General features: G+C 35.4%; 1 protein-coding gene and 2 long non-coding RNA genes across 9 annotated transcripts in view; all 3 read right to left on the minus strand.

The window, feature by feature from the left end:
• Positions 1–5,143: 5,143 nt before the first annotated feature.
• Positions 5,144–10,111, minus strand: LOC138134925 (uncharacterized). 2 transcript variants are annotated; one of them, XR_011160846.1, is made up of 4 exons: positions 9,908–10,111; positions 5,947–9,781; positions 5,734–5,892; positions 5,144–5,677 (listed from the first exon to the last, which is right to left on the minus strand). It is a non-coding gene; the product is annotated as an uncharacterized lncRNA (long non-coding RNA). The 2 variants fall into 2 exon arrangements; XR_011160845.1 differs by having other exon boundaries at positions 5,734–9,781.
• Positions 10,112–13,715: 3,604 nt separating this feature from the next.
• Gbs-70E (Glycogen binding subunit 70E) overlaps positions 13,716–27,641 on the minus strand; it is a 51,056-nt gene continuing 37,130 nt past the window's right edge. For 5 of the 6 annotated variants that reach the window (XM_069054070.1, XM_069054072.1, XM_069054067.1 and 2 more), the window contains exons 2-4: positions 15,938–16,456; positions 15,254–15,819; positions 13,716–14,456 (exon numbers count right to left, since the gene is read on the minus strand). In XM_069054070.1, the coding sequence (XP_068910171.1) occupies positions 15,316–15,819; positions 15,938–16,450 (1,017 nt within the window). In that variant the 5' untranslated portion in view covers positions 16,451–16,456 and the 3' untranslated portion in view covers positions 13,716–14,456; positions 15,254–15,315. Of the gene's footprint in view, positions 14,457–15,253; positions 15,820–15,937; positions 16,457–24,814; positions 25,102–27,641 lie in introns of those variants that run through there. The other variant, XM_069054068.1, reaches the window with a different exon arrangement.
• Positions 18,864–24,800, minus strand: LOC138135369 (uncharacterized). Its single transcript, XR_011160963.1, has 2 exons — positions 19,642–24,800; positions 18,864–19,230 (listed from the first exon to the last, which is right to left on the minus strand). It is a non-coding gene; the product is annotated as an uncharacterized lncRNA (long non-coding RNA).

Raw genomic sequence — 27,641 nt, forward strand, 5'->3', positions numbered from 1 at the left:
AGATTCAAACAGCTGATCCGTGATCCGTAACCAGTAGGTACAGTGCGCTCACAATCAGCACTTCAACGCCTACTATGGGGTGAAAAAAAAAACGCCGGATACATATACAGTGTGATTGAAAAAGAATGAGGACAATTTGAATTTGGCGCCTAGTGAATAATTTGTCATGTTGGTAACAAGTATTGACAGCAAAAATAAAGCTTGATATGATCATGGGCGTATCTACTGGGGAATTGCAAATGGGTGACAATTGACAAACGAAATCAAAACAATGAGTTTGACCCTGGTTTGACGGAAACCTATGGATAAATCTTGACAGCGATGCTCTTCTGAAGCAAAACTGCCACACACAAAACATAAAACGCACTATAATGTTTGGCGCCAAATTCAACTTGTCCTCATCATTTTCCAATCACACTGTACCTACCTACATACTCGTATTTATTGCTCGTATTTACTATGTTTCGCTGTCAAATAATGTTATCTAAAACTCTTCAAGTTGGGATTGATTCCGTTCACTTGACTGTAGATTTAGCATAGAATAAGGTACACTTAGTTATTTTATACATACCTATCTGAGTGCATTTAAGTCCAAAATAAATGTGTTTTTCACTTTTCACATTAGACGTGAAGAGCTTTTATAATAACTTTTCCCTCAGCCAATACCTGCTCAGGTACAGGTATAAATTGGACCCCTTTAGCACCATTGCGGAGAAAGTGCTATAAAGGACCACGCACGAACTGGCACTATCCAATTTCTTGGCGCCCGAAACGGCACTAAAACAGGTAGGAACCCAAAAACGCACGAAACGGGAACGCACGAAATGGGAAAAGACGCTGTAAGAAGGACCGTATTTATTTATGTACCTAATACGATTTAACAAAACTATACTGGATGAAAACCGAAACGAACAATCGACGAATCAAAAATACCAAAAAAGACAAACGGATCAAACGAAAATAAAGGAGATGCTCGAAAATTCCCCCGTTCACTTTGGATTCATAGCTGGGCTCTTCTGTTCAGACTGGTGTGCGATTTATTTATCATGTAAGGGGTAATCACTTGAAAAGCCTCCTGTAATCGGTCTCTTAATTCAGCTTCTGTATTAGCTGGTTCCCTGTAAACTATGTTTTTTACATGACCCCAAAAAAAGAAATCAAGCGGGGTTAAGTATGGAGATCGAGCAAGCCAGTGATATGAGCCACCTCGACCTATCCAACGCTGGGGATACGAGTACCTACTGCTAGTCCAATAATGTCATAACATAACATCTCTGCTAAAGTGCGGTGGTGCACCATCATGTTTCTACCAACAGTTAGCACGAAAAACTAGGGGCATATCCTCAACTAGATCTTTCAACTCATTACGGATAAACTGTGCGTATCTTTGGCCCGTCAAACGCGCAGGAAATTCGAAAGACCCAGTCTTGAATAAAAGACTTATTATATGACTTCACTGGAAGTAAAAAACTGTACCTACCACACGATCAACCAAAAGACCGGCCCACAAGTTGATAGAAAACCTTTCTTGAAATCTTGTGTGAAAGAGAGCGTGCGGATTTTCTTCAAGCTAGACATGCCAGTTGTGAGCATTACAACAATCTTCTCGACCAAACATTGCCTCATCAATGAAAATACAACACGAGGCAGAAAGTTAGTGTCCCCATTATTTTGGTTCAACAGCCACTCGCAAAACCTTCGTCTTATGGGATAATTTTCAGGTTTTAATTGTTGCATGCGGGTGCAATGATAAGCGTGCATGAAGTTTTCTTCCAAAATCCTTTGGAGAGAACTCCTCGCCATCCCTATTTCGCGAGAGACTGCTCTTTGACTTGTAGTGGGGTTTTCTTCAAACGTGTTCAACGCGATTTCTTCATTTTCCACCGTTCATACATCTCTTGTGGGACCTCCAATTTCTGAACGATTAAAAATCGCTTTTCCAGGCGGCCTCCCGTGTGTTTCGTCCACATTCTCCATAAATCATACATTTCAGCGATAGATTTCATTCAGCGAAATTTAATTTTCAAAAGAAAAACCGTGACTGCACAAACGTCATTCACAAATCAATGACAGTAATGCTTGTCAAGTGGACGTAAAAAAGCTCCTTCACAATTACATTGTCCCTTTCACCTATTTTTGTTTTCCTAGCAACGTATTTTGTTCCCGCAATCCTCCGGAGCGAGGTATTTCGTGATTGGTCACTTTCCAACGTTCTTATCTCCCAAACGCAGAAAGTAAAAACTTTTTTCTAAAGGAACTTTAGCTTCACAATTGCCTATATTATATGCACGTTTCCGCTGGGGAGACAGTTGTAGGGGATTGTGTATACATGTTAGATAAATCTATTCAACAACGGCGATTATGTATTTGCATATTTGTCTAATTATGTATTATTGAAAACGAATAATACGTTGTTATCTAGGAGTATTTACAAGGAGCCATTTGTGGAAACACTGTTCGATATGTCGGTGTTCATTGACATTTAATCTCAAAGTTGCCGTTGAAGAGTCGATTGTGAACGCACCACTCGTCAGTCTGCAGAGTAAAAACACAAACAATGCAAAAAGTGAAGTGAAATTAAACAGCTGATCCGTGATCTGTAATCCGTGGTGCGACTCTTCAACACCTACTTTGAGGATAAATTTAAATGAACACCCGATAGTAGCACTGAAGACAAGAAAACATAAACATCAATTTAATAAGTTTTTAAAAGCAAATAATTTGTACGGTCGGTGGACAAAAAAAAACTGGGACAAAAATGACAACTGTTCAAATCCAAATTTGGCAAACTTGCACAGTTTAATTCAGGCTTGCTAACGAATAGGTTAGCTATGGTATGATGAGGATGACATAAGACAAAAATGCCACGTATGATACTTACAAACATTTGTTTGGCGAGCAAAACAGTGGGTATTTTTGCTTACGCTTAGCTCGTTATCAATTGCTTGTATGGTAATACCCAACCCCAAGGCGTTGTCTAATTAGGTGTTTTTAGAATTCAGTTAGATTCGGCATTACAGCTGACAAGATAACTGTCAATTGTGATTGTAAAAGTCAGTTTTATTTTGACTTTATCGTGACAATTAAAAGCTTGATACAAATGTAAGAAATTTTGAGTGTCCCAGTTTTTTTTTTGTCCTCTAACCGTACATCACAGAAGTTTTTATTAAACAGTCCCATTTAACAATGTGTTTACAAAAGTAACTAATAAAATTAAAAACATCAAACCTTGTAGGTACTAAAAAGATGAAGAGACAAACTTTTGTTAATTACTTAGTTTCTTCTTCATCGTTCTGAAGATGCCACAACCATTGATGAAATACGCATCAAGAATTAATAAAAGGTTTGGTGTGTTTCGGGAATTTAATTAATTAATTTTTGCTAGAGACCCGCGCCAGATATGCAATATCATAAAAATGTGGTACCAAATATTTTCACAACCTCGTAAGGAAATAGTTTTTTAAAATGAAATCTCCCGAAAGTATAGCTACTTGCAACAGTTTTCTTTACTTTAAAGCACTTGTTATAAATAAGTATTATTCAAAAAAATGTTTAATTTTAATTGTGATGGACAAAAGAAGGGGTTTATATTCTTTTACTTCTTTTACAAAGTTGTATTAATATTTCTATCAGTTAAATTAATATTCTTAAGTAAACTATCTAACATTATTTTTTTAATTTTATTCAGAGAGATAAGATAAAACTTGAAGCGGAATTTTGTAAATTTTACAATTTTGCGATTACATTTGCATTCAAAATGTTTACTTGACTCAAATTACATTTTACTGAAAATGTGATAAGAGTTATTTTGAGGTGATAATTTTTAAATCAAAGTACAGAAATTGAACTTCGATCGTCAATTCAAAAGTCTGAGCAAATAATTATGTCAAAATTTAATAAATAAATAATAATCAATTATTAATATCATAATTACATAACATGCGGAATCTGGAAAAGTGCCCCGAATGTTTGCAGCGTTTCCACGTTGAATGGCAAGGGAAATCATCTCAAAAAGGAATTTCTTTGATTTTGTCAAAATTATTTCTTCACTTGAGCAAAAATAGAAATTTATCTTAACCCTCCACCACCCGACGGCACGGCAATTTTGCCGGAGTACATACACTGTTACGGATATTACTATCAAGTAATAGTGCAGTGCTTATCAACATAATTACCGGCGTCTCGCCTCCACATTTTGACTTTGTTGTGTTTTATTATGTTCTGTGTCAATGCTAAGGAACTTCTTCACGATATGACATGAGTATTTTGAATTTCAACTACCAATGTGTTACCTAAATCCAGAATTTTTAAATTTTTAAAAACAGATTGCGGTACTATTTCCGTTGCTGAAATTTAATTTTTTTTTTTTTTCGTATCCCACCTCCACCCGGCGGCACGGCAATTTTGCCGGAGTACATACACTATTACGGATAATACTATCAAGTAATAATGCAGTGCTTATCAACATAATTACCGGCGTCTCGCCTCCACATTTTGAGTTTTTTGTGTTTTATGTTCTGTGTCAATGTTAAGGAATTTCCTCACGATGTGACATGAGTATAATAAAATACCTTTTTGAATTTCAACCACCAATGTGTTCTCTAAGTCCAAATTTTTTAAATTTTTAAAAAGAGATTGCGGTACTATTCCTGTTGCTGAAATTATAAATGGTAAAATCGAATTTTTTTCTAAACACCAAAGATTTCTCATAGCAACGGAGAGTTCTAAATATTTATTAATTTTTGTATTATATGTCTGTGTTATACAGGGTGTGGCACAACTCACGCCCCAGAGGAAACTGATTTGTGCCGACAGCAATAACATTACTGGAAAGACTGATTCTTTTTTCTTATCTGCTTTTTTAATCGACTTAGAAGCATATCAAATCCACCAATCCCGTTAGTCAAGCTCGGAAAAACTAGGGGAGAACAGAATGAATGAGGGCGTTGCTTGGTTTCCAAAAATATTATCATTCTACTCAAAATATCTGGTCGACTGTATTTTATGGTCAAATTTAGCACATTACTGCACTGTCAAAAAAATGTAGGTTAAGAATAATGTCAATAAATGTAACAAAAGTATAGCCCGCAACTATTAATACAAATTTATTATTGGGCGGAAGTCGTAAAGCAAACAACAAATGGTGGTTCTAAAAAGAAGCGAGTTTAATAGAACGAAAGCAAATAATAACAAAACGAAACACAAACAAAACTCAAAGAAAGAAGAATTAAAGGAGATGCTCAAAATGTCCACCATTCATTTCGAGACACAGTTGTGCACGCCGTAGTAAGTTTAATTTAGAGGCTCTGACCATTTCAGGTGTAATTGTTGCAAAAGCTTTTTGTAATCTGTTTCGAAGATCCTCCTCGTTATAAATGGGTCGGTTGTGAACAACGTTTTTCACGTACCCCCATAAGAAAAAATCCAGAGGATTGAGATCCGGAGATCGTGCAGGCCAGTGGCGTAGACCACCTCGTCCGATCCAACGATTAGGATACATTCGATTCAAAATACCTTGCACATTGCGACTGAAATGGGGTGGTGCCCCGTCATGTTTGAACCACTGATTTACGAGAAAAATCAATGGAATATTTTCAAGTAAATGAGCCAGTTCCATGTTTAAAAAGTTTGCGTACACAGCTCCTGTTAAACGCATAGGGAATTCAAAAGGTCCGATCTGAAAATAAAGAATACCTAAACACGCTTTCTTTATTTTTTACAATCTTGACTTACCACTGAATCTTCCACTAGTCCTGACTACAAATTTACGGAAAATCGACGCTGAAATGCACGCGGATAAGTAGTCCTTGGATTATCGTACGACCAGACATGCAAATTTCGATGGTTGAAACATCCCTGCCGACCAAAACTTGTTTCGTCCGAAAACAAGATCTGTGAAATAAAATTTTCATCTTCTGCCGCTTTATTAAGCAACCAAACACAAACATTTCTTCGAGCAGGGTAATCTTCTGGTTCGAGATGTTGCACCCGAGTATAGTGGAAAGGATGAAGTACGTTCTCATTCAAAACGCGATGTACCGATCTGCTGGAGATATCTATCTCTTGGGCAATTTCTCTTATACTCCTAGTTCCATCTTCTTCAACGATATTCAGTATTGCCTCTTCATTAGCCAAGGTCCGTGCGGTTCGTGCACCTCCGCCAATTTCATTTCGATTCGGCAAAACTTTCCCTGTTTCTTGAGCCCTAGCAAGTACTCTCAAAAGGGCAGTATCAAATTGCAGCGGCGGTCAAGTCTTAATCTTTTGGGTGAAGCAGGTACTGATTTCCAAATAAGTAAATAGCAGGGCTTGTCATTTTACCCCCCAGGGAGTGGGCAGGTAGACGATTATAAATAATAACTATCCCTTACCTCCGAGGTAACTAATTAATCATCTGCAAAGTCTGCAATTTTCGGAAAAGGGAATAGTAACGGGAAACAAAATTTTGTTCGAAATCGAAATCCGCTACGCGTCGTGCTCTTAAACTCGTCGCGCGTGCTTTAAAGGCTTCCTTATAAACTTGTATCATAATATACTATTATAAATACAGTTATCAATAATTACACTAAAAAACCTTCAAATTTTGTCCCAAAAATGTACTCGAATTTATCTATTACTTATTCCAATTTTATATTTTTTTCCCAACTAACTTTGCTACTGAAATCATGATACATAATTGTAAATATCAATCAATACATCAGTATTATTAAATCGATTAAAATGATCGTTCTAAATAAACAAAATTTAGATACGAATGTATTTTTAACTGGATAAGTGCTTCAATTATCTATTAAAAACGGCGTTGTTATCTATTTATTAATTGTAGCCATTTGTTATATCAAATAAAATGGAGCAGGAGCTGAGAACATCTTGTTCGCTTTGTTCATTTACAACAATCCTCGCTTACCTTCTCGAAACGTTTCTTACAATGAATGTTATTAATGACTGCCATGAAAACGGCGTAAGATATGCGTGTTAAAATGTCTAATAAAATTATCTATCGTACCGTATAAGGGCAACTATGAAGTATGAGACTGTAAAATATCCATCAAATATCAATATAATATATCATGCGGAAATTATAATAATAAACTTCAAGACAGGTACTAAATTACTTAGAGGAACATAATGGTACATACTAATAATAATAATAATATCTAATAATTGTAATTTTATACCTACTCTGATAATTGTCTTTTCATTATATGTACATTTCATTATATCATATTGAAATCTAGAATAAGATATCAGAAGTAAAATAAAGGAAATTTATTTTTTTATATATTTTGTTAGTGTTATGTACACTAATGTAATTTTAAAACTAATTTTCAAATGACTAATTATTTCCTAAGGAATGTCTTTCTACTTTCAACGATTTAATAAGAATCATTTTAAGTGAGCTCTAAAAGATTGGAATAATGCTAATATTTTGGGGGAGCTTTACGAAAAGGAAAAACCTGGACGGATCAATTTTTTTTAAGAAGTATTTTTATATTCCGTTGTTTCTAAATAGCAACCTCAAATTTATTTTGCTATCGACTATTAAATTCTTATTTATGTACTTAGCACGAATGACCTTTGAATTCCTTACTTCCATGTTTTGTAAGCAAATATTATATCATTCATTAGATTTCTTATGGGAAAATATTTAATGTGTAGTAGGAGGAAGAGCTATTTGGGAACGACTTGTGCAGGCTTTTATAATGTATAGTCCTACAGAAACTCTAGTGGAATTCGACTTTGGTTGTAAATTTAACAACAACAATGGAAGAATAAAATTTTATTATCAAGTAATAACCTTTGTCATAAATACAACTACCACTACCTGTAACATCCCTGCCTGAAGCTAACATTGCGAACCCCAAACTGACAACCCTCATTAACATTTATAAGTAGGATTATTGCTGCACCATAAAATTCTATTTTTCAAGTGACAAACATAAATTCACAACCAAAGTCGAATTCCACTAGAGTTTCTGTGGGACTATACTAATACTTTAATGAGGGTCGGGACGGTTGGCACAGCATATACATATTGCTGTCGGTCATCATAAATTAGTCAAATCATTGAAGGTTCAGAAATGGGCCAAATTTAAACATTTCTTACTGCGGATCTTAACGTATCTGTTTTCCGAAATTGTTGCAAAATAATAAAAAATAGGTCGCGCCGATCCTTCACGTATTAAAGTGTCAATAATTACCTAGAAGGGCCCGGAAAATTCAATAATCCATTTGTTATCGAAAGAGTCAAAATTCCTGGTACACATTACAAAATTACCAGTATGAATTCTCAAAAGTTCGGAGCGTGCCCAACCGACTGAAATCAGGTACCTACATATTACGTATTTACGATATGATTTTATAATGAGTTCCCCCAAATATCTCTTCCTTCTCCTATTATAAGGTTTATTGCAATCGAAGAGCCACAATTGTCTAACAAAAAGAAAGAATTCGGGATCAGGCAAGGGCAATGCACCCCGAAGCTCAAGCAATAGTATTCGTTTTGGGTGTGAAAGCGATTAACGTACTGCCAAGTAGAAAATGGCACTCAGTATGAACACTTATACTAGACCCAAAACTCTGATGTTTTATGATAGGCAATACTAATAACGAGGGGATTACCTAGTATTTGACACCTTCTAGTGAGAAGAGGTGCACTTTGGCGATACCGTTTCCCCTTAAATGTCTGTTTATTTACATCCATTACCTGCCTCTTTGTTAAGCTATTTAACCTCACAACGATATTGCCTATGCCTATGATAAACGTTATAATTCTGAGTCCACCATACTTGGTTTGTGTGTTTTGTTGCTAGATTTTTTGGTTTCAAAAAGGTGCCTTTCTTTTATTTTCTAGTTTTTTCTAGTTTTAGTTTGTTGATATCAATCATTCAGTCAATATGCTTTATTTGACTTACGGGCTTTCAGATTCCTGCTTGCAATATAACCATAAAAAATAACAATTCCAAAAATATAAAAGTAACATTTTCATTTATATCCCCCGCTCATTCGTGTTTGTATTCTTTCCCTCCTCTTGAATATCTCTTTCATCCAACCTATCTCCCTTCCGTCTTCGCTCAGTATTTCTCCTCTGTCCTTTCGCTCCCTCTCTCTCATTTCGTTGCACCCGCTCCACATGTGCTCGATCGTCTCACTCTCCTCTCTGCACATCCCACACCTTCTCTCCTCCTCTTCCGTCCAATACTTGTTCTCTCTCTCTTCGTTCCCGCATCCCGGGTTGAGCGGGCAGCCCTGTCTCACTCCCTTTGTCGTCTGAAACCATTCACCCTCTTTCTCTCCCACCTTTACCTTGTTCTTTGTTCTCACGTATATCTCCTCAACCTTCCGCACCAACCATTCGCTTATTCCTCACTCTCTCTCATACACTCAAACATTTACTCTCTGTCCACCTTGTCGAACGCCGCCCTGAGGTCCAGGAACAGTACGCACATCCTCCCCTTCTTCCTTTTCAGTTCACTTTGTGCCAGATGGTCCAGGATGTACACACTGTCCACAGTGCTCCTTCCTTTTCTAAATCCGGCTTGGCTATCCGGCACCACTCCTTTTTGCTCCATCTCAGTCTTCATCCTTTCGCCCAAGACTGACGCATACAACTTATACCCCGTGTTCAGGAGAGTTATTCCTCTGTAGTTTTCCGCTTTGTTCTTCTCTCCTTTTTTATAGATAGGGCATATTATGCCCTCTCCAGTCTACCAGGAATCAGGTTTGTTGATATACATAGACTTGTATATATGGCCGTTTCAATTTCAAAATAAAAGTGTTCCTAGAAAGCAAACCATGAACTACCGTAAAGTAGCAAAATCTGTTGGACGATTTCACAATATTTTTTTAAATTTGAAATTGTCAAATTGAACGTCATTAACGTCAGATTTTGGAAGTATTTTCTTACCTTTCAGTGCTCAGTGTCAATTATAACAATCAGTTTATGATTCTCGTGTTTAGTTTCGTTGTGTTCATTTTTCATAATTTATTAATTTCGAGTGACAAGCAAATAACAGACAAACAACATACGACAACTAACCGTTACCTAACCAAGAATATAAATGTGACAAGTTGACGTAGTCGTAGATTGTAGAGTGGTTAAAATTATATTCGTATGGCGTCGCTACTTTACGGGAAATTTCAATTGTTTCATCGGAATTTTTCTCTTATGGAGAAATTGCAAAATGAAACGGCCATGTACAGGGTGATTCTGAAATATGTTTGGAAAAAAAAGTGGAGTATTTTTGACACAAAAGAATTCTGCGTAAATGACTTTTGGAGGTGAAATCAAAAGCAAGGAAATTACCTTATAATCTGTTTCAAAATCAAAAATCCACCACCTGTTGAATTATGTTGGCAGAAAAAAAGAAATCCCTAGAATAAGTTTCATTTTTGACATTGAACTGTTGAGTTTATTTACGTAACACAAAATAATTATTATGTACAAAAAGGTGGTAGCTATCATATCATACCTTTCGAGTGAAATAATAAAATGAGAATAAAAAACACGATGAACTACGACCAAAACGACCAATTGTTTTCTTTCATAACCCCGCTTTCTTCTGGCACTTGCAGACACACTAAAAACAAAAGTTGGCGACGTTGTCGGTTGTATTTTCGAGGTAGAATGCAGTGTTGGTGGTTTTTGATTTTGAAACATTATATATCCTTGTATTTTCAACGCCTATGAATAAGGAAAATTTGTCCGAATTTGTTCATTTTATAAGCAACCATGGTTCCAGCAACTCCACAATAAAGTTGTAGGTGCAAGCACACTGCTTTGGAAATGATCGAGAGGAGTAAGGTTACGTTTGTGACTGACGGGCACCTTTGAGTATTATTGTTGCTAAACCACCAAGATAATCAGGTAATCACCTTTAACTCAGCAGCGTGCTAGGAATTTTGACCAAATTTTCAATCATTTGTATCTTGAAAACGAAAAAACTTTTATAAGAATTTTTTTTTTGTCTACGACTTCTTCTCATCATCACCAATTACCGGTTTTCTTTCCAAACTTATTTTAGAATCACCCTGTATACACGTCTAGTGTATATCGATACAGTTGGCCATGGTTGATATCAACATTATTTAGCTGAAATTGAAATAACGATGTTCAATCATGTGGACAGATTTCAATGTAAAATAGGAATTTCACTGCCTGTTAAACATCGATATTTCAAGAATTGTCAGCCCAGAAATCACACATTGTATAAAAGCTTAAGTTAGAACTTAATAATCCATCCAAATTCGCAAAAAATAAAAGGGTTGAAATTTACAAAAATGGCGATGACGTCATCGTATGGAAACGGAAAGGGGCGAGAAAGAGAAATGATCGGAAAATGTGTCGTGTAAAAAATTAAGGTAATTGTTCACTACAATTACATACTTCTGAAATTTTCGCATTTTTTCTGGCTAGACACCCTCAGGGCGTTCTCCTAGATCGTTTCCCACCATTCAAACCTCGTGCAAATGCCTTTTTTTTCTCTCTTGTTATGTTTCAAGGTCGCGCCAATGCCTTAGTATAACTAAAGGGTAAGGAAAATTCATTTGCACAAGGTTTGAATGGTGGGAAACGATCTAGGAGGACGCCCTGAGGCTGTCTAGCCAGAAAAAACGCAAAAATTCCAGAAGTAAAGTCCATTCAATAAAGATCTGGACTGTCAAAATCAAAATTGCAGTTGTTAGGTAGGTTAAATCACTAGTTATTTTCATATTGCCCGGTTGTTATCTATGATTTTTAAATTTTTCAAACTATTCATTTGTTTAAATTGACATTGTCAAATAAATTGCAAAATTATTAAAGTGTTTTTTGTAAAAGGGTTAAAATGGAAAGTTCAAAACGAACTAGGGTGGTTCTATTAGCGCGAGAGAAGAGGGCCATTAGAAATTATTATGAGGAACAAACAAAAAAGTGATAATAACGGGAAGAAATTACAAATTTGTGCCAAAGCCGCTCCAGTATTGTTAACTAAGAATTGGTGTTCGTTCTTGTGATTCACAAATCAAAATTTTGGAGAGATAAGTGTTAATCAAGTGTTAAATAATTTTCTTCTGAATAAATGAACCATATTAGTTTATTTTGGATGATTTTGGTTGTTGTTTAATTTGTTACCTGTTTTCAGTTTGTCGCGTGTTTTTTATAAACTTTATTAAATTGCTCTCATTCATTTAGAATATTTCGATGCTGCATTTCGCTTCAAGTGTTCGAAGCAATGAATGATTCAAAACATTTTTAGTTCAATGATTAAAAATGAAAACATAACCTAAATATATTTTGTAACTAGATTTTGATGTCAGTACACTCTAGCGAAATTTTTTTATATCCAAGTACAGTCAAAACAAGCATTTTATTTAAAATTTAATTTTGACAGTCCAGGAGTTTTTTGAATTTAGTATAGTTAAAGTGAACAATTACCAAAATTAAGTCGACTTTTCTGAACTCTTTTCGAAAAACTTAACGAGAAAGAAAATATTCCCATTGCTTCAAACTTTTGGTGGGCACTGTATATACTTTACAATGCACAATAGGTCAACAAACTATGTCAGCTTGAAAAGCTCTCACTCTACCGCTGCACCTAGCACTATAATTCCCTGTTGGATCATTTAATTAAATTAAATTAAAAAATTAGCCTGACTGACTGCTAAACTGCTACACATGTTTATTCGTTACAAAGTAAAAAATACTTATACATATTAGAAGTAAGTATGTTTTTTTATGTCGGTACTACCTATTTATCATTTACAATTTTTGTAATCTGTAAATTGTGCATTAATTATAATAAAAAATCAAATAATCTTGTAGGTTCGGATTTATAATAAAAACGCGTTTGAAAATTTACAACTTCTCAAATTCTGCTCTAGATAGATGTACGCTATGACACTGTATTTTTGATTTTGTGTTTTGATTCATAATCATAAAATAATATTTTATGTATCACAACAGGTATTATATTATAATACCTGTTGTGATACTCGTATTCCGTGGTACATAAGCGTTATAGTTGCATCTACTGTATACTAGTATAGTAAATAAGGTCGACTATGGAGCCATAGAAAAGTCACAATTCATTTCATTCCAGACAGGTAAAATATCACCTCGCACCCTTGATTTCCGTATTTATCCCACGGTAAAAGTGAAACGAAACCGTGCTCTAATCCACAGACCACTTTGCCGACCACGTTCCAACCACGTGAACGTGAACAGGTAGTTCAGCATACTTTTCAACTCTTCGGCCACATAATTTCCACTTACTTGTTTAATTTAATTTGTACCGTTGTGACATAATTTGGAAACGCCAAGAAACATTTGTAAACACTTGTCTGCTACAAGCATAAAAAACAATTGTCAAATTAATGACGATGTAAGGTATTTAAATCATCAAATTCTTCTCTTACTTGTCTTCAGTTTTTACGAATGTATTAAAACCTTTCACGTATCAGTCTTCCAATCGGATTCTTTTATTATCCGATTATCATAATGTAATCCGACATCTTTCACATTGGGAACCAGATTTTTAATTTCAGTTCACGCAAACATCAACATAAATTGTTTTTTATAAATGTAAATCGACTGATTTTGGGTCGTTGAAACTATTTTTGTGTCGCTTTTTTGTTAGCCACATGTTCTTTGAGGATGTAGATTAAAGATATTATTTTTTCCATCAATAAGTATGGTCTTCCTTGGTTGGGATGGATGAGGGAAAAAAAGTAGTGACCAGTTTCAACACCTTTATTAACAAAAATTGCATATATTACCTACAATAGTACAGAAAAATACAATAAAACAGTAGGCATGTATACGTACAAACACTCTCATTTCAATTCACTTTTAACAATGCATCAGCGAATGTGTCTTATGTATATATTATGAAGAGAAAAATAATACAATCGAATAAAAAAAGACTTCGCATATGTACAATGAAAGATAAAAAACGAATTACATAATATAACAATCATTAAAAATACAAGTTTATTGCAAATCAGTTCTATCCTAAAGGAATAAAATAAAGCAAGGAACTACCAGTGACTTAAGCATCTGTACAATTAAAATCTAATGTGTTTTGTTGAGACGTCTCCTCGATATTCATAAGATTTTATTTAAATATAATAAAAAAAAACAATATAGTAAGCAGCCGTTCCACTTGTATTTACGTTACATCAGTCTTTTCTTCAGTAAAGGTACATTATAGGACAAAATATTTTCTTTCTTGCACTATTGGCACAACAACGCAGTTTGGCACTTCTAATTATCATTATCACTACAAACTTATTTAATTTTATATCACAGATTGAGTCACAGACCAACACGTATTTTGCACCGTTAAATCAACAATTTCATAAATTGTAATTCACGCAGATCAGTTGTAGAGAGTGACTATTCTAGAGGTATGCAGTCATCGAATCCTCCACAGGATCGCTTCGTTTGGCAACATTGAATTCACGGAAATTATGCGACACTGTAACAAGAAAAAAATTTGCTTCAGGAAAAATTTGCAAGTCAAATTCACTTTCATCGTAATGAGGAAATTGCATTACGCGATGGGCGTGAGCTAAGCATAATTAATACTATTTTGCAATTGCAAAAAAGTGTCACATATCACACAATTCATTAACTTACTTACTTAATGGTTGAATTGTGAAAAAATACAATACATGAAGTAGTAGAAATAAGTATGTAGTAACAAAAAAAAGAGAATAAATATAAAAATAAAGTTTTGGATATTAAACCAAATTTGTATTGGATATGCTCAATAATAACAGTTTTAATTGGTAATTACAGCAATACTGTCAGAATTACTTGAGCAATGAAGAAGTTTAATTGAAGAATGTGGAATCTACAAATTGGTTTGATAGGAGGTTAAATGAATTAAAATAAAATGGATGATGCTGCAAAAACTGTTCCTGTCAACGCGACGTTGTTCTTGTTATTAAGTAAGGCAAAAAAAGAAAAAGGTATTAAACAGGTTTTTTTTTTTTTGATATTTCGAATCACGAACAGCTTTGCTAATTCTAATTTCCAAAAATAAACTTAATATAGACAACTTTTTAAGTAACAAAAAGCAAGTCGATAAAACTCTACATTTATGGAAAAATAAAATATTTTGTAGTCGTTCGTAAGCTCTAAGGTTAGCAGTTTCTGTGTTAGGGTCGCGCACAATAGAACTGGGTCAAAAAGCTAATTAAAAAAATATTGCGAATATGACCTTGCGTCATAATTTAACTGAAGCTTTAACTATGAAACTTTTCTACTCACCGTTATAGAAATTTTATTCAGTCGTTGGGAATCGTTGGATTGTCTGTTTGGTGAAATGAGCTTCACCAGTAAGGACTTGAGTTTTCCAGATGCGTCCAACTGGCAAATTCTGACCAAGAATCTAATTTAGCTTGCACGACATCAGAACATTTCGGAAGTGATGTAACTGGCGGGACAGTCTCTTTTTGTTTCTTGTAAATATCGTCGGCCGAGTGCGCTTTGTGCATCGTGGCGATTTGCAATTTCTTTAAAATCGTATAATTTTTTCCGTCGTTGTTGTCCCAGTATTCGTTGCCGTCACAACGGAAACACACGCAAAAATCTATCTTCCTCGCTCTAGAGCGTAACGGTATCTTGAAGGAAAAAGTATCGTACAGCACATACGCTGGACTGACTGAAGAGGTTACCGCGTTCGGTACAAAATTACAGAAGGCATCTTCAAACGTCTTCCAGTTATCGGAAGACACACGAACTACGACCTCTTTATGGAACGAAAGATTACTGACTTTGACTGTTCCAATAATGACCTCTTCTGTCTCTTTGACTATTACGTTTTCTAGCGATACCTACAGTAAAAAAGTACAAAATCAATTATGCATCGTAGATTTGATACGAAAGTCAAAGAAGCTAAATTTTATTTTACAAACACAATTGTATAAAGATAGTTCTTTAAACTGTTTTTACCTGTTTCGTTTCCAGTCTCTTTCGAAAGTCCACATAATCGGACGCCGGCTGCGGAAACATAATCTCCCAGGGTTCAGTCTGAGCTTCCGGTTCCGCCGAAAGCCCCTGCGTGACCTCCGCTAAGAAGCGAAAGCTCCACAAAGGTGGCACGTTAGAAGGTTCAGTCATAACCCGGACATGCGTCAAAGACATGCCCTTGTCGTCCGCGAACACTACTTTCTTTTTCAACCGTGTTGGACTTGTGGGGTCTTCATCGCTGGAGACGGAGGTCTCATCAGGTCGTATCACTAAGCAGGGCCGTTTGGGCGATGCTGGCATTTTAGACGGAATTTTACTAGAAAATGAAAGCGACGTGGGCGGCGTTGTGGAGCGGCAGATCCCTCGGGATCGTGAGAATTGTTCTGTATTCAGACGGAAGGGAGTATAGTCAGAGAGAAAACCAGTTGGGGGGCTGTGACTGAACACCGGTGGACTGTGTGACACCAACATTTCATAAGCTACTGCCGGACACATTAGACACTGAAACAAAAGAAGAACGGTGTTAAAGGCGAGACGGTCAGATGGTAACACGTGTCTTCGTCGACATTTGTTGGCAATGTTTTAATGTCAAATGCCTCGCACTGATGGATTTATTATAGGTAATATTGTGAAAAAAGGTCACTAAGGTTGCGCTCACACAATTAGATGTCACCACCATGTAATAAACAACGCTGATGTTCAAACTTAACCCCTTGTTTATCATTACATAATATCTAGTTAATAATAAATAAATTCTCCCCGTTTCAAGTTCAAATTATGCAGTGCGCAAATCCTAAAAATAAATATAATTTGGCATAATGGAAGGCCATGGAAATTTTGCATTTAATTTGGTAGTAAAGCTGTCGGTTGAATTAGGTTACGTTTTACTAAGTTTGAGGTTATAAATAGCGTCAATGTCTAGTGCATTGTTGTCAGTTTTACTAGTTTACTAGATAGATACTCAGGCATCGTGGGAAAATCAGCAACATGTTATGTTCATTTTGATAGGTCCGCATGTCAGGTCAGGTGGCCTCTAATTATGCCAAAACAACGTGAACGGTGTTTACCTAAAGAATAAGTGTATAAAATTCAAATATTTACTCTACTTCAGTACAAATAACTTAAAAAAATTATATTTTGATACTTCTTATAATAACATATTGAAAATTCATCAGTATAATTATTATTGTAAGTTTTTGAACTGTCCCTGGCCTCAGTCATAGCGGAAAATTACTGTTTCTATGCCAAAAAGGTACAGTAATTAGTTGGCTGCAAGTCAAAATACATAGTTGCAATGGCTTATGATAGTTGAAATGTTGAAACACATCCAGTTATCATGGCTTCCAATGACAACATATGTATTACATTCTTCATTATGAAAGTTTTCCGTTTCTTTAATTTGTTAATTCTGAAATTTAAATATTTTAATATCAAGCGAAAATAGTGTAAGTAATATTTTAATAATGCTGCATCAGTTCTCGGGACAATTCCCCAATCACCCGATTTGGAAGAAATCTTTTATATTTTAAAATAAAAATATATTATGTATGTGTTCTAAAATAAACGAAATTTATATTTTTGTAATAGTACGAGTATGTTTTGATTGAAAATAATTATGTACTTATGTGCAAAAAGTAAAATTATCCAAAATTTAGAAATCTTTCATCCTTTCCAGTTTATTTCATACTATTAGAAAACAGAATAAATTATTTAAAATGAACAAAATTCAGGACAAGTTGGCAACGACAATTTTAAATCAGTGTTGAAAATGTATAAATAAAGAATTTTCGCGACCACAGCACAAACAAAAGCAAAATGTTTCAGCTGCTGTTTACGTGATCAGATACGTTTCCCTTGCGATAAAATTAAATTTTCTAAAATAATTTAAGAATCCAGTCTAGTTTCAAGAATGCAAAATAAGTGTTTAAGTAAACAGGTCGTTGAACTATTCTATTTCATGTGTTCTTTATTCATTTATTGGCAAAATGTAAATTTTATTCAAAGCATTTGATAAAGTATAGTTTTAAAGAAAATAGCCACTTTGGCGCCAGGAATAATTAAAGCGATAGTTGTAAAATGACGGAGCAATAAAAGGGTTCGCCTATTGTAGGAAGACCGCTGGGGGCGACTGCTTAACTATTCTAATAAATCAGTAGTTGAAATTGTTTATTTTTGATTCGTGTTCGTCAGTTCTATGCATTAGAATGCATATATGTGAATGTTTTTCAAAAGTAAGGAGCAGACATCGTAGGCAGACATTCCTGTTATATCGAACTTAATACATCAATGAAACGAGACCGAAAAAGACCTCGCCTTTCCTTATATGACCAAAGGCCTTCTACATCAATTGTATGTTCGCTATTGAAATGATTCTTATCACTAGTCTTCCATTAATTTAAAATTGACAACTATTGTGATCAACGGCATGATAAGCTCCTTCCTTAAAATAGATAAGTTCGCTCGTAACAGAAATAGAAATAGAACAGGAAATCAAGTAAAAAATCTGGAAAAATCTCACTTCATTTGTAAACATGTAACGGCATAATTTATAGCAAACGTCAATGTCGCCTTTGTCCTTTAAGATTGCACCCGATAAATGCAAGAAACTCGACACAAGTTATACAAGTCAGCAATGAAAATCATGAAATGTCATATCTATTACACGTCTTTACATAATTAATGCGAAAAAAAGGCGATGTTGTTCTGGCATAAAGTTTAACCTTTATGCAAACTCGAGGTGAACCGCGCTTTAATTAAATATTGAAATGTCTTAATCTTTAAATAAGAATACAAATACAAGTTCATCGAATCAGCCACCTACCGCATGGGCATGAAGACCTCAAAATAGCTCGCCCAGAATATATTATAGGGAATTAATTATATTTTAAACGAAAGAAAACGTTAAACATCAAAATCAGCTCTTTATTATTCGACGGTGTGTTACAGAATGCCCCCAAAAACTAAAACTAAACAGTTTTAAATGCAGAAGTGTGATAATTATGACATTTACGACCCAGCTGGGGTTCGATAGTTCATCACCCCAGCTGCATGCTCTTGACTTCGTCGTGGTTAAAATAAAATCCCACGCATTAACTCAAGTTCATAAAAATGTTGACGATATAAAAAATATAAATTCCAAACATTAACTTAAGCACATAAAATATTGTCGATAAATTATACAAAATTTAACAATTAATCCGAATACATGAAATTTTGACGACACGGCCAATCCTGCATGGAGCTCGCCCTCGAGTTCCTTCACAATTGATCGGTACCTGTAATTACAATACAATGAGCAACACACATTTACTACCAGTGTCATGCCAGACTTTCTTTTATTTCTACTTTGATTTCTATGAAACCAACGTAATATCCAATAATGTAACAATCACTCATTATGCCGACCTTGATATCGAACTACCAATGTGACATTCAAACAAAGCAATAAAAAAAACAATTTTCGGTGTGCCAACTTTGATATCTGCGTACCAATGTGACATCAAATAACATCTTTTCGTGTGCCAACTTTGATATCTGAGTATCAACGTGACATCAAACAACATCTTTTCGTGTGCCAACTTTGATATCTGAGTACCAACGTGACATCAATCAACATCTTTTGGTGTGCCGACTTTGACATCTGAGTGCCAATGTGACATCATCCGAACATCAGTAATAATAAATACCGTATCCTCTTCTTCAACCACCTTTTAAGGTGCTCCGTCGCGGCTGAGGTACACCTCAACAAGGGTGAGATCCGGTTCAAAAGGTACCTCCCAGGCGACTTTACTCCTAACAACTTCATAAGGGCCTTTACAACGGAGTGCCAACTTGTGTCGCCTGTTGACCACTCTCTTCAGAGCCACTAGGTCTGCAACCACGAAAATAGGGCCAGCTTAGCGCCCTTTTCTTGTCTTGCAGCATTCCTGACTAGTGATTTTGCTACTCCTTCGCGCATGATCCTCCTGTTGGGTGGTGTTTCTTTTACTGCCAAACCATTCAACGCTCAATTGTTGGAACGTTTTCGACCAAACAACCGCTGCAGTGGTGCAGACCCCCTGGATTTCGGCATCGTCGTGTTTGAGACAAGCTGGATCTTCCAGAGTCCCTCGGACCAGGTACATGGACCATCTCTGCACTCTACTCGCAGCACGTCTGCAATGGTGGACATGTAGTACTCCACTTGCTCATTCGCGCGATGTTCATGTGGTGCAACGAGATGAAGGTTAATTCTAAATTCCTATAACAATCGTTTAGCAGATTAACAAAAAGCATTTATCGGTGATCAACCTCTTGGTCGTTCGGAACAAAGAAATAGTTTTAAATCAAATTTTCCCCTTTGGTAAACGGGTGGAGCATTAGTTAACCCAAAAGGCATTTTTAAAGATTTCATCTGAGTTCCCTGAGTAGTAAGTAATAAATAGGTTTTCTTTTTTTTTTTTAATTCAGTCTTTTTTTTTAATCGGGATTTGATGGAACCCACTTGTCATGTGTAAAGAGCTAAACAACTTGTTGCCTTGCAATCAATCGATTTGATTCTCAATTTGAGGCATTAGGTAAAACTGATCCTTTACTGTAATCGATTTAATGCGCGATAATCTACGCACATTCTGGAAGAACCATTCCCTTTTTTTTTATTAATAAAATCGGACTTGCGTACGGTGAGCAAGAGTGTCAAACTATTCCCCTTTGAGATAAATCATCAATAATTCCACGAGACTTTGCCTTCTTGCGTTCGAAATACGGTAACACCTGACCTAACGAGAACATTAGTCGTCAAACAAATTTTAAATTCACCCAATGTGACAGTCGAACAAGCGGTACTGGTGGTAAAAAGTGACTGAATCTCAAAAATTGAATCTTTTAGCGATTTCGGTGCGTTTTCAGGTAAATACTGCTCATTATTGTTGTTGCTTTTATTCAATTGCGGTTCCTTGTATTTGCCTAAATTCATTATACCGGGTAATTTGTTTTGAAATAATCTAACTTCTTTATTAGGCTTACGATGAAATGAAATTAACTCCTTAGCCCAAATGTCGGTACATGTTAACAAGGGTCGATCCGTCATTTTAGGAATAATATAAAAATCCACTTCGACTTCCGGAAATTACTACAGAACGTAATCTTTTCCGTAATTTTTACCTCCGAACTAATTGAATAATTAATGGTTTTTGCGGGTACAAAACAACTCCGGGGTTGCAGCTGCAACCTTCGCACAACCGCACCGCCGACAAGTGACAGATCAGTTCCGGTATCAATAAGATAAGAACATCAACCGGTACTCCGCGAATGATGACAGTCAAACAGTCCGGAGACCTCCCGGAGCACAAGAACTTTACAGATTTTTCGTTTCTGCGACTACGGTGTTCGGCCTTTGCCGAGTACATGTCTCAAATGTCCGCGAAGACCACAATTAAAATAACATTTTTGCTGTTTTCTCGACGTGAACCGATCATGGGGTGCTGACGCGTTTGTTTCGATAAACACGTGCGCCGACAGAAGTTTTCCCGAAATAATCAAATTCACAAAAAGTAAAATAAGGTCTGACACTGATTATTTTTGAGCCTGTGTCACCCCATCTCGTGTTTTATTGCATTCAATACCCCGTCAATTAGCATTTACAAGTTCCAACTCGGTTATATTTTTATTTAACGGGTTAAAATGAGCCAATTTCGTCCTGGCATCTGGCATACCTATTGTTATGATGTAGTACTGCTAGCCAAACACCCTCCTTTTAGCAGGTAGTTTAGGGCATATTTAAGAGGACGCCATCGCCACCACGGTGGTCGAAACAGTTCGTCTTATCGTCTTCTGAAAACTAGTCACGAACGTTGTACTTTTTAATTGTAAATAAAATGATTAAGGACGACCTTTAGTATTATTACACATTCGACGACAGGTAGCCCAAAAGAAAGTGTAGCAAAGTACCGACAAAATCGGGCTACACAACACAATCATACGAGATACGAGGGAAAAGTACTGGACTTACTGTACATTCAGATTCCATTTCAAACCTTATTCCAAAGTCGATTCGCCTCAAAAAGAACAACATAGTTCGATAATAAAATTCGACCATTTCCTGTCCGAAATCTTCCACCTTTTGAACCATTCCAAGGCCTCTCCAACAAGATAGGGCGACACCCGGTGTAGGGTCTCGTACTCGTCCCAGCCGTACATCTTTTTCGCTCTTTCATTGTCGGTGATCCAGTCACTGGCATTTTCCTCTTCTGGATTAAATATGGACAGTCGGATGCTCTCGTGTCCACGGGTATGGCTTCGCGTGGTAGCAGTTTGTCCGCGAATTTCGTCCCCAGAATTCATCCAAAACTCTGACGTAGTCGAAGAATCTGAAGTCGCATTGAAAGGCGCGAGCCTCAAACATTGCGATGTATTTTTCTTTATCACAATCACAACCACAACAGTTTTTCGCACAACACTCGAACGATCCCACTTCTGATATAGGGAATTAATTATATTTTAAACGAAAGAAAACGTTAAACATCAAAATCAGCTCTTTATTATTCGACGGTGTGTTACAGAATGCCCCCAAAAACTAAAACTAAACAGTTTTAAATGCAGAAGTGTGATAATTATGACATTTACGACCCAGCTGGGGTTCGATAGTTCATCACCCCAGCTGCATGCTCTTGACTTCGTCGTGGTTAAAATAAAATCCCACGCATTAACTCAAGTTCATAAAAATGTTGACGATATAAAAAATATAAATTCCAAACATTAACTTAAGCACATAAAATATTGTCGATAAATTATACAAAATTTAACAATTAATCCGAATACATGAAATTTTGACGACAATATTATAGAGCCCCACTACTACTGACTTGTATCACGCGACGCCAACAAGGAATTTCATAAGACAGAAGTGGATTTTTATGTAAATCGTAAAAAGTTATCGGAAAATTTTCGAATTTGTGTCGTCTGATTTCTTATCAGTTCAAGACACAATTAGGAGATTACATCTAATCCAAACTCTGATGAGCTTGTTTCAGTCGGATATTAACTAGGCCTAATATTGTCATAGTGTTGACAGTAATTGTGTCCAGGAAATGGTATATTCACATTGCTTGAAATTTTAATAACCAGTCAAGACAAATTATTATTATTTAAAAAAACGCATTATTTTAATGATTAATACTAAACACCAATTTATCCTATTTTTGTTTATAGTTTAACTTTCTTGCCTTTGGTTTTCTTCTACGTGCTCTATTGTTTTCATTCAACAAATTCTTGTTTAAAAAATTAATAAAAGAATACAAAAATGTTTTCAATGTTTTAAACACTCCTCACATGAAAGTCACGAATAAAATTAAATAATGGTAGAATTAACAATTTTTTTATGCATCTGTGATTCTCATTCTTAAAAAAAATATTCGTGGGTCCTACCCAAATGAAAAAAAACCTGAGTGGCTTTGATAACAAAATTTCCCAGAAAAAAGGAAAATATGTTGCAACAAAATTAGATTTATTGTCATATTAATGAAAAAATCAAGTTAACTGATCGCCATTATTCAATGATTTTTATGAATTATAATTAAATAAATAAAATTTGCAACATGAAACGTGCGTAAATTTGACATTTAAGTGAAGTCCAGCACACTACCAACAAATTTTCGTTTATGAAATAAGGATAAATCTAATTTTGATGCAACATATTTTCCTTTTTTTAACATATTTTCCTTTTTTTCTCGAAAATTTTGTATCAAAGGGTATAGTTTTTTATGTCATTACAATCAGAAAAAATTCTAACAGAATCAATAAAAAATTATAGGTTACCATTTGAAAAATAAAAGTTGCCCATTGCCCATAAATAGGTAGATGGTATAAAAATTATATGCTCACTCAGGTTTGTAGTGTTTTTAGAGTCATTTCGTTTCCTGTATAATTTTTTTTTCATTTGAGTCCTCAATAGCAAAGTTATAGCGTGGGCCGTTTTTTTTTTTAAAGACAGCTTGTATATTACATAGAGAGTGTTTAGATACATTGCAGCCTTTATTGCAGCCTTTGCAGCTCTTTATGTTCTGGATACATACAAAAACTTTTTTTTTAATTATTTATTATTCAGTATAAGATATTTTATCATGTTCTGTAAAGTTTCGGCGGCAGTTTTGAAACACTCTGTATAAAAGAAAATGGTAAGAACTAAAAACTAAAAAAGTAAGTATTTACATAACAGGTAACTAGAGTAATATAAGAGTGCCAGTAGCAGTTACTAATTTGCTACCAGTCAATATATTTTTACAAATACAAATTCAAAAGTACAGTCACCTCTCATCACAGTAATTGGTGATTGTTTAGCAGACGAGTCGGTCTTAACACGCGACAATGAACTGATTTTTATCACGTTATCATTTAGGTATTACACGATATAAAACGTCGACCTTTAGGTAACAGTACAGATATTCCATAGCTATGACATAAAATAGAACATTATTAAATGACGTGGTGCAAGTGATTCAAAATTAAATTTGACAACATTTATTTATGTGTGCAGCTGTGATTATTTTGAGTCACTTTTCTGAAAATACAAAATCCAACATATTACGAATGGATCGAATTACACAACTGTCAATTTGCCGTAGGAACCGGGACGCACTTTCCTTACGGTATACGTGATACATTCTAACGCTTAAGCCACATCTGAATTTTTCACTTGAAGGAAGACACATTCAAAAACTGTTATCTTATGTTTTTGTAGTTTAATCAATAAGACCGGCGTTGTGTCTGCCGACCTTGTCTGCAGCAAATTTATTCTGTTGAGCCTTGAAACGCGTTGAGGTAGGCCCAAGACTCGGATACAAAATCTTAATGTCAATTCGAATTAAGTACAAAATAACTTACCTAATTATATTTTGCGTGATGCTTGTATATTGCACAAATTTAAAAGCGAACGAACATAGCCGGCCACTGAACACTTTTATTTTTGGAACAAAACCGAAAAGAAATTTGTTAAAACAAAAAGGAAAACAATTTGGGGGGCTACTTGAATGTTTGATTTACATTTTTTTGGATTAGAATGTTTGAAAAATGGCCATTTGTTAATTGTTGGGTGTGAGTGAGTGACACTACACACTGTAAGTTCGAATTTAAGACTGGCCGGCAACTCGGAGACGTTTTCTCCACACACAAGTTCGTAGGATATGCCGGTGCCCCACCATTGCTATTGATAGCACGTGGTGAACTTGTGACCTCACTGATATCACCATGTTCGGTCTAGTAAATTGGTCATCCCGAAAAACCGTACATTTCACGCGTGGCTATCACTGCGAATTTGCACAATTGCATCATCAACTGGACAAAATCCAAAATTCTTGAATCACGTAGTCCAGACGATTTTATTTTTTCTGCAACGGGGTCATAAATCAAATTAATGATTGCTGTTTGCGAATCCCTCGATATTCTCTTACTTTCAAAAGACGACTTCATTTATGTTTTAATAGTTATTGATTTGACCTAATATGACGCAAATCGATAGGCTAGAATCTTTCCCAGTCTACCAATTGATAAAATTATCAAAAGGCACAGGTACACGAGCGATCAAAGTCGAACGTGCTTGTTTTTGGTATTTTTTAAGACTTTTGCATTCCACCAATTCGTGATTCACGTTACATAATTACAGTACTTGTATCTACATATTTTACTTAACAACGTGTTCATTTTCATTGCATGAAACGTAGATAACTTGCACACATACACACTGGCCTTCAAACCAAGGAAAAAAGACATAAGTTGATAAAAATTTAAATTATGTACGCACAGCGGGTTTTAAGTATAGTACATTTGAGTATCTACTTTCCGCTCATTATTTAAATCCAGCTGAAGCAACTTATTACTACTAATAAAATTTTAGTATTAATCATGTAAACTAGCAGCATCAGCGATTTTAAAAACTTCAGTGCTAAGGGTACTACAATTTGTATTTTTATTTATTTGATAGACGTGAATGCAGTTACTCTAATTTTTATTTCATACATCATGGTAACATTTGATTTTTAAATATTTTGTATGGTATTAATTACATACATATATTGAAATTTCTGGTACTGCTATAAAGAAACTTTAATTATTATCATAAATTGTACTGATGTGTGAATTGTTGCAATAAAACATTATAAATAAACTTATAAAAATTAATAAATAATGCAATCAATTAGTAAACAATAAATAGTCAAGCACTACGCTCACAACAAAAACTTTCTCATTTATTAATACCTTGCATTTTAATGTAAAATAATTTTGTGATGAAAGCACTATTTGGCTTCATTCTTTCATTATGTATTAGCTAAATAGTTAAGTAACATTCTCATACCGAACGCTCCCGTTATATTGTTGTTTAAAAACAAAGAGGCAAATAAGTGTATAATAATTAATCACACCTCACATAAATGTGAGGAAGAAAATGATGGTGTTCAACAAGAGAAAGAGGAAGAGTGAATAGAATGAGTGGAACTGGGAAGGAAGGAAAACAGAACGAGTAAAAGAGCTCAAATAGGTGGGCTACAGATTCAACGAAAGAGCCATGGATAAGGTACACATCAGAGAGAACAAGGTAATGGGATGTGTGGGGGAATAGGAGAGAGAAAGTGGGGAGATGATTTCAGGGGGAGAATGATGAATGATGATATTTGAGAGTATGATAGAGAGTACTTATATTGGTGTACGGGGCAAAGATCTGGGAATGGAAGGAACAAGAGGAGGTAGAGAAAGTGCAAAAAAATATTTGAGAGGGGTGCTAGGAGTGGACAGAGAAACGTCAGATTAGATAGTGAGGGAAGAGTGCAAGAGGAATAGGCTGAGAGTGAAAGCAGGAAAGAGAGCGCCAAAGTTTGAGGACAAAATGGATGGGAGGAAAGACTGTCGAACACTAACGGAATGCCCGAGAGAAAAGAAAAAGAACACGGAGAAGAAGGAGAGAGAGAGAGAAATACTACCAGAGGAACGGGTATGCCAGTGAAGAAGTGGAAAGATTGGGAGCAAAAGGGAGATGGATGAATGTAAAGTGTGAAAAAAAAGTGCCGAACTATTAGTTCTGTCAATAAATGTCATCAATCGAATTGACAATTGTTACAATTTACTAAATTGAATTACGTAACAAACGTTGGTGACCACTTTCAACACTAGCTGTGACTTGCTTTTGTTAGCTCCTTTTTAATTTCAATCTCAACTTTGCATTCATATCATCCCTTCACAATAAATCACATTTGGAATTTGGATATATATATTTTAAGGTTAGGCTATCTTCTTTTTGTAGAGCGGCATTTCGTATTTTTACAAGGGTAATGCAAAGGTAACTAGATGTAAATCATTTTATTCCACACTGTAGAACTGAGTGAAAGGGACAAAGACACAGATAAGCAAGAAAAAAGGGAGAGAATCAAAGAATCCAAATACAACAGGGAGTACCTATACGAGGTGTAATTCTGGAGTTCCTGGGGAGAAAGAGTGCAAAAGAAAGAAAAATGATGGCGAGATTTAGATGTGGGAACGAGGGAAGAGAAAACAGTTATTGGACGGAAGGAGAGGAAAGAAGGTGCAAAATGTGCTATGAGGAGAGAGAGAGACAACTGAGCGCATGTGGAACGGATGTAGCGAAATGAGAGAGAGGGAGAGAAAGGAAGGGGGTATAAGATGGATGAAAGAGATATGGAAGGGGAGGGAAAGGATAGAA

Source organism: Tenebrio molitor, chromosome 7 (genome assembly GCF_963966145.1).
Source record: "Tenebrio molitor chromosome 7, icTenMoli1.1, whole genome shotgun sequence".
NCBI classification, from domain to species: Eukaryota; Metazoa; Arthropoda; class Insecta; order Coleoptera; family Tenebrionidae; genus Tenebrio; species Tenebrio molitor.